This window comes from Propithecus coquereli, unplaced genomic scaffold (assembly GCF_000956105.1).
Source record: "Propithecus coquereli isolate 6110/MARCELLA unplaced genomic scaffold, Pcoq_1.0 Scaffold221, whole genome shotgun sequence".
Taxonomy (NCBI): domain Eukaryota; kingdom Metazoa; phylum Chordata; class Mammalia; order Primates; family Indriidae; genus Propithecus; species Propithecus coquereli.
In genome coordinates, this window is record NW_012147301.1 from 2,036,269 (window position 1) to 2,044,610 (window position 8,342).

At 43.5% G+C, this 8,342-nt stretch overlaps 1 protein-coding gene across 2 annotated transcripts in view; it reads right to left on the reverse strand.

Moving 5' to 3' along the window:
- HACD3 (3-hydroxyacyl-CoA dehydratase 3) overlaps positions 1 to 8,342 on the reverse strand; it is a 73,777-nt gene that overhangs the window by 28,987 nt on the left and 36,448 nt on the right. Inside the window, exons 3-6 of one of the 2 annotated variants that reach the window (XM_012644857.1) lie at positions 6,570 to 6,643; positions 4,964 to 5,128; positions 3,424 to 3,475; positions 62 to 172 (exon numbers count right to left, since the gene is read on the reverse strand). In XM_012644857.1, the coding sequence (XP_012500311.1) occupies positions 62 to 172; positions 3,424 to 3,475; positions 4,964 to 5,128; positions 6,570 to 6,643 (402 nt within the window). The remainder of the gene's footprint in view (positions 1 to 61; positions 173 to 3,423; positions 3,476 to 4,963; positions 5,129 to 6,569; positions 6,644 to 8,342) is intronic. The other variant, XM_012644858.1, reaches the window with a different exon arrangement.

Genomic DNA, 8,342 nt, shown 5'->3' on the forward strand with positions numbered 1-8,342 from the left:
TCGGTGAGGGGTGGGCCAAACTACCAAAAAGGGAAAATCAGTCCTGAAATTCCTTACTTGCCTTTTCCTAAGATAAAGAACCGCACAGTCATGTTGACAAAGATCCAGGAGAATCCCAGGAATTGCACGAGGTTATACATGAACAGGTATCCTTTCCTCAAGCTTACAAGAGCTGGAAAGCAAAGCAAAGCAGTAAGATGTCAAAAGCAATAGTCACCACAGGAGAGGGTGTGTGGGGTGTATCCGGGTGACTTCAACCCTTTTTCCTTCCTGGGTGCCCCTAAGCTCCCACACAAATATCTTGTCCATGTCTTCACCAGGCTGGGCTCGTACTCCCATAGAAAAACATATAAGCAAAAATTATGAGGAACACTGCTCTCCAAAGTATGTTTTTAGGTCTTTTTCATAGTCTTGAGGGGTAAGTATACAGACATAACAAACTCAAGAAAAAATATTACATCTGGTGTGATATTATGAGATACATATTGGCTTTCATCCAATGGTTTCTGGCTTGTAACTCCCACAGCCCTTGTTACAGTCTTTTGTTATAGTGTTAGGACACTTTAGACCTCAGAAAACAGAAACTCTCTCTCTGACCATCCCCTGTCTTCCTTTCACCTGCCCAAGGCAGGACTGTAATCTGATTGTGAGTGACAAGACCCTCACTCCAGAGAGGGTCCTATCCCATACCCTGGAGGAAGGAACGCTGCACAGAGAGGCCAAGAAGAATCCGAACAGACAGGCCCTGCCAGATTGAGATCCCTTTTTGTCCAATCACAACTTGACACGGTTGGCCATGCTTCGATGCCTATCCAGTGAAGTCTTCATAAAAGGCCCAAGAGGACAGGGTTTGGGAAGCTTCCAGATAGCTGAACACATGGAGGTTCCTGGAGGGTAGCACACCCAAGGAGGACATGGAAGCTCCACGCCCCTTCCTCCATACCTCACCCTATGCTTCTCTTCATCTGTATCCTTTGTAATATCCTTTATAATAAACCAGTGAACGTAAGTGTTTTCCTAAGTTCTGTGAGCTGCTCTAGCAAATTAACTGAACCCCAGGAGGAGGTTGTGGGAACCCCGGTTTATAGCTAGTTATTCAGAAGTTCTGGAGGCCTGGACTTGCAGCTGGTGTCTGGGGACAGTCTTGCAGACTGAGCCCTCAACGTGTGGGATCTGAAGCTATCTTCAGGTAGACAGCGTAGGAATTGAGTAAGAGGGCACTCGGCTGGTGTCTGCTGCAGATCTGCTTGCTTGGTGTGCAGGAAAAAACCTCCACACATTTGGTCACAGAAGTCTTCTGTGTTGATTGTCATCGAGTGAGAGAATAAGAAAAAACACACTGAGTGTTGTGTTTTTTCCATAAAACTTGGCAAAGTATGACCACCTTGGGAGGCATTATAGAAAGGAAATAAAGATCTGCTCAGCTCCTGCTCTAGTCATCTTAATACAATCTACAGTTTCTTCTTTTTTGGAATTTCCTTAAGGTCATCTCTTTAAGCTAGCTCAAAAAGGTAGAAACAATAAATGAAAAAAATAATTCTGATATTTGGCTATATATTCATTCAACCAAGCATTAACGGAACGCCTACAAGGTACAAGGTACTGTGAAGCGCACTACTAGGGTGCAAAGACAGATAAACCACGATGCCACTCTCAGAGCTTACGTTCTGAAAACCATAATACCAGATGGAGAGTGACAAGTAACGTCTTATGAAAATTTCAAGGTGGAATGACATTAGGCTGGGGAAGTAGGTATCAAGCACGTCCACGTGGACAAGCTGGTGTCCGATCTGGGCTTTGAAAGATGGATAGGATGAGGACACAACCAAAGGAGGACAATTTCACCCCGAGAGGCAGGAAATAAGGGCACTAATTTTGTCTACAGCCTAAGGCTCATGAAGACACAGCCAATGACACAGTTAAAGACAGAGTCACGGCTGAGTCAGAGGAGTGAGGTAAAGGAAAGGGCAGTTCTCAAGACAGCAGCAATGGTGTTCAGACTCTGCGGCTACGTATTTTTTCCTAGGCTACAGATATTCTGCACAGACACTTGGCTGATGCTCAAATAGTTGCATCAGCAGTATGGCCGATCGAAAGCAGCCTTACCCTAAGGGACCAAAAACTGTCAGACTTCTAGCAATATTTAACTAATTAAAACTTTTTTCTTCAAAACTACAAAAATTTATTACACTTCCCCACCTTGAAGAACTTCCTTCATCAGAAAACTTTATGAAATTTAGATAAAACAGTTAAGGCTTTACCTAGCACTGTAAAAATCCATACATAAGAATTTATACCTATTTCAGAAGTTTGTCCCTTTAAAATACCAAAAAATTAATTTAAATCTCAAGGTGACCTTCTTATGTTGTTGTTAAATTCTTTGCATCCACTAATCTTCTCTTTTCCTCTGCTTTTCTATAAGAATATTCCTCTTAGTTAGGCTATTTAAATCTTTTTTTAAACTCCATTTCAAAAGAAACCTTATTCAAAAGCCCAACATATAAAACACCAAAGAGAGCTGCTCTGACTGAAGCAGACCTGTTTGCTCGATCTGCCCCTCCAAAGCACCTCTGGGAACCTCTGGGGTACCATGGAACATAGTTTGAGAACCACTGCTCCAAAACCTTTCTCTTCCTTATTTATGGTATGCCAAATAAGTGCCACTAGAACTTGAAAAAGTTCAGTGTAGGACAAATGGGGAGCCCTTATTTCGTTCTGCTTTTCAGAGTTAGTTTTACATGTATCTGCACTGTCCTCCCACTAGAACGTAAGCTCTTTTGAGCACAGGTGCTATGATGGATTCATCTGTCTCTACATCGAGGGCCTAGTACGATGCTTTCCATGTAGCACGAATGTAACAGACTGCTGCTGGATTTAACTTAACTATATCACCCAGAAGATAATACATCTTCAGAGCTTCTTGCTTATAAGTGGTTAGACAGAAATAGAAATGGACTTTCAAAAGGTTAATGAATAGCAGGACTACACTGAATACTCTCCATCTTTAAGGCTGACAATCATACTTATCTATGGCACAGCCCTTGAGATCTCAGCTGGGAGAAAAACTCCAGGCTGCAGGAGTGTAGCCTTGGACCCATGCAGTAATGTCCACATGTCTATGTGGGGCTCGGTTGCCATCTGGCATTAGGCTGGTGCAGGAGACAAAGGTTCTTTTATCCTGCTATGCCAGCCTTGGTGTACCCAGATGATGTCATGCCCAAAGCAGAAAGGAAACATTAAAGGTAAGGCTTCTGACGTAGGTGTGCATAGCTTCAGTACTGGACCTAAAAGGAATTCTCATAAACTCACTCACAGAGTTCACTGGGATGAAATTATTAGCTCTCCTGCCACATCGCATTCATCTCTCCTCCCACCGCTAGCACGAGTTAACTGGTGACTACCATTGTAGCAGTGGCAACTTACTTTCAGGGGAGCCTTGGCTTTCCAGTCTCAGTTTATTTAGGCGTTCTTCTTCCTAGAATTGAGACAGAAGTTTTCCAAGAACACAAGTTAGAATTCCTAGATGCTTGCAAAAGTCTACATACTGGAAGAGTAATCTGACTCCCTCAAAGCCACCTCCTCCCACTGTGTTCAGTGCATCATGGGGAAAATGTGCTAGCTCATGGTGCCAAAACGCCTGACTCCTTACTAGGCAGCATTAGCATCATAGGATGCCTGTCCATTGTTCACGGAATTAAACTGATCAGCTGGCTTCCACACTGCCAAGTGGGCAATCTTAGAATCTTACAGTTGGAAAGGACATCCAGAGCATTTGTCACGGTGACAGAAACAAAACAGAAGTTTAAGGCAAGAAGTTGATTGCTGTCTTATTTTTTAACACTTTTAGATTTTTTGTATAATTTTTCTAGAAGCTAAGATCACGTCTCCAACATCAGTACGAACTCATATGCAGCTTAATGTACAGATACACATAGAAATATTTATAAGTACATGTGTATGCGTGAGTTAGTATGCACACATGTATTTCCTTGTTCTAAGGACCTAAGAGCAATGACACCCCAGTAGCAGTAAGCATACCTGGTGCCCAGATCCTGGTTTCCAACACCATTCTTAATAAAAAGAACAGAGCTCCTGGGAGAAACGGCTATTCTAGGGCTGGAGCGGGGAATATACAGGATAAGCCTGGAGCAGCTTACGCTGCCAGAAAGTAAGGAAGTGCTCAAAAAGAAGTCCCACAATGATGGAACTTTCTCAAAAAGACACAAGAGCCAAAGGAAAGAGCTCCCAGTGGCCAAAACTGAAACAATTTGTGCAAAATAAATAACATACTATTAGACTATAAGCCAAAGAATAAAATAAATATCCATGAGTCCGCACCGATATAAATAAATGATTGAATAAATAAATGAATTTGAGGGAATGGACAAATCTCCTGTGCAGAAGAATTCTAAATAAATTATGTAGATACTCCACCTAAAGGATAGGAAGCATAACTCCCCACTCCTTAAGTGTGGACTACACATAGTGACTTCCTTCCAAAGAGCATGGTAAGGAAAGGGCAGAGGCACAGGGACAGTGATGTCACAGCGGAGAGACCTGACAAAGGTCACCTCAAGCCAGCTGATCCAAGGTTAATATCAACAATGATGTGTCATGTTGACAGTATGTACTCTGGGAATGATGTGATAAGAATGACACTTTACTTCTGTGGTTTTCCTCCCAAAACCCATCACCTTAAGAAACACATCAGATTAATCCCAACTGAGGGACAGTCAACAAAAATACGTGGCCAGTACTTCTTTAAAATCATGTTGCCCCCTCCCCCCACTCCTCCACAACAAAAAAATAAATAAATAAATAAAATCATGTTGCCAGGTCTTAAGTGAATTTTTAACTTTGTCCCTATTCTGTCAGACCCTGAGAGGTATCTGAAGTGGCCCACCTAACTTGGGTTCCTCATGATTTCTGTCTTCAATGGCTAGATCCTGGGATCCTTACTAACCTTGGCTCTGAGCTCCATTTCTGCATCAGATTCATCCAGCCAGCGATCAAAGTCAGGGGCCAAGAAGAGTGGTCGCTTCTCCTGCTTGGTGAGTCTCTCCCACCACTGACTCAGTTTCTTCTGTACTGTAATGTTTACCTGCCTCTGGGTCAGTTTGTAAAGCGGCTAGGAGAGAAAGTGAGAATGTGAGCGTGCCCTCTTCCATTCCTTGGAACCGCACCACGCCAGCATTGCTCTACAGAGAAGCTGCTCATTCCCCCTCCTGTTCCTGTCCTTATGCAAAGGAAACATCTGGACCAAAGGCTTGCACACAGAATACATGGTAAAAACAGAAGTGTCTTTCTCTAATGTTCCCAGTGAATGATACAGAAGAATATCAGATTAAGAAAGGCAGACAGTTCCTGGTCAGCCTGGAGGGAACCAGCATGAACCTCCTGCCAGAGCCACATCATGCAAGGCACTGTGTCCAATCACCCTCTCAAGGGCACACTCAGCTTCCAAATTTTCCTCCCACGAAAAGGACTGTCCCTGGCTTAGCAAACCTTTGTTTTTAGAAAAGTCTGCATCAAGGCCAGAACTGTACTGGATCAGTTACAGCTCTTCCACAAGGGCCAACCTAGGGAGTCTTCCCAACTAAACTCAAGTTCTTATAGGCTGTTTCAGCCTTTTGTTTGTCTACATGGCCTCTCCCTTTGTCTCCAAAGCAAGCCCTATGACAGGTTGGTGCTCTGCCCCTATGCCACTGCTTACTATTAATGCTTTCTCAAAAGAATGGAGTGTCTGTACAGAGAGATCAATAAGCTCAACCCCCAGAACCAAGAGTGTAATTCTAGAAAATGAAATACACCGTCTATTATATTGATCGTATATTTCATCTCTCCCTTCATGTTAGTGAAGCTTCCTCAGGCTCTCAAGGAAGGCAAACTTCAATTATATTTCCAGCATTCTTTCTAAAGACCAGCTGCCTTGGCCCTTTCTGTTGTTTGTGTGTGTTCGCGTGTGTATGTGTTTTTGTTTGTTTTCCAGACAGAATATTGCTATGTTGCCCAGGATGGTCTTGAACTCCTGGCCTCAAGCTATCCTCTTGCCTCAGCCTCCTGAGTAGCTGGGATTACAGGTGCGTGTCACAGTGCCTGGCTCTTAGCCATTTCTGATTTCTATTTTTCTTGTTGTCCCTGTGGCAAAGTTACATTAAAGTAACCCCCTGGTGCAGGCTTCACCTACCCTACATAACTCTGTTCTCAATGGGTGCCATATTCCTCTGCCATCACTAAAATCAGAAAATACCAGAGCTGGAAGGGACCCTAGAGATCACTTTAGTCCAGTCCTTCATTCAATACATGAGAGAACTAGAATTCAAACAGGTGAAGAGACTTGTTCAAGATCACACTGCTAATAAAGGCCAGAGCCCAGATTCAACTCAGATTCTCTAACTTTCCCATTCCTCTGCAGCTAAAATCTGGGTTCTATTCCAAATAACAGAACTCTTATCATTCCCCTTTGGTTTTTATCTTCTTCTCTCCCACAAACCCTGCTCCCCATTTCACTAAACTACTAGCATTCATTTCCTAACATGGGAAGGGAAGTGAGAAAGGAAAGAACATACCTCTGGCTTCACAAGATCCAAGAACTCCAGGTGAAATTCATAGACGTTGTCTCCTTTGGCACCATGTCCCTGAGCTGTAACGAAAGAAATGTGGGTTATTGTGAACTTGAGCAGAAAAAGGCCATCCAAAAGTTAGCCTGGTATAGTTCTTGCATAAGTACACAAATAGTAATGGGTCCTGTCAAAATGCGTGGAGGCCACCCAATGCCAGATAAGCCAAATCCTGGACAGAAGTTCATTTCCCCATGTCCTCTGACGATCAGTTTCACAGCATTTACTTAATCTTCCGGCATGGCCTTGATGCTACCCAGTACAAATAATAGGCAGGAAAAAGAATATGAAAAGCAGCCAAAGGGGCCACAGAGATATAAATTTAACTTTCACATTCACTTTGGCTCTAAATCCAGAACAGTGAAAAATCAGGTGGGTGTATCATCTTGACTGTGGTTAAGGGAAGTTGCAGGGTACATGAAAATGCTGGACTGTCTCAAAGACGGCTCTGAATCTAAAACCTCTCAACCAGGGACAGAATGAAGGGAGAAGCTGACTTCTCCTTTAGCACATCCCAAATGGAATAAGAAAAAAGAAATACAATCTTTCTCAGCTCATGAAGGACAGGTGGAACTGGGAGGGAAGACCCCGGGTTGGCTACTGCCCCATCCCTGTGCCTTGACACGGCTCCTTTCCCAAAAATCAAGCAGGCGCCATGCCTGCGTGCCAGATACTGCTGCACCCAGGGCTGCTGCTGGGCACCCTCCTCCTCTACTTCGGATTCGTTCACTATGTCTGGGCTTCTCTTCCCTTATCTGGCCATACGTAGTAAAACCTGCCTAATATTTGCTACAGGTGGCTATGACTCTCTAAAACCATAAATTCCTTAAGGTAGGGCAGTCTATAAGCTCTAAGTGGCAAGATATGCTTTATCACTTTAATTTTTTTTTAAAAGTATATATTAATAAGACTCCCAAAAAAACCTGAGCTGCTACCACCACTACTCTCACCCTGAAACGTAGATACGAAAGCCAGGCTGGACTTTCATGCACGTATATTAGGGTGGACGGAATCTTATGTTAAGCAGAAACTCTTCACACCTAATAACCCCAAGAACTGGAACAGAGGAGAAGAGGGAGAATCCCACCCACTGGGTGACAGTGAATGCAGACCTACGCTCCCAGGCAGAGCGGCAAGTCTGCTGATGAACTGAGGAGAAAGGAGATGGAGGCAGATTCAGAGTCAGAGACCGTCAGGGCAGGAAAGGCCTTAGATGTCAACTTGAGTGCACGGTTTCTCAAACTGGTCTGTAAGCGCAGTATCAGGGAGCCACAAAGTCTCATCAAGAAAATTTCTATTTTTTGTTTTCATTCTAAACTTTTTTTAAAAAGCAGCATATTCTGGGTCATCTAGATGGCTACTTTATGATTAAGTACTGCCACACAAGTTCAATGGCTGTGTTTGCATCTCTGTTCACAGCTGTGATGGAGCCAAGTGTCAATTAAAGTGACCATATTTAATTCTTCAAGTGTTTCTCAATCTGGAGTCCATGAGCCCTTGAAGGGTCTGTGTACACATTCTCAGGTGTCCATGGGTCCTCGAGTTTGAGAAACACAAATTGCAACCCAATATCTTCGTTGTATAGGTCCAGAGAAGTCAGTAACTTGTCCAAGGTAGTGGCAGAAGTAGAGCTAGACAACAGATCTCCTGATTTCTAGCTCAGGATTCCTCCCCCTCCCCACCCCTTGCATCTACTGCCTCTCCATGGGGAAAGCACAGTTT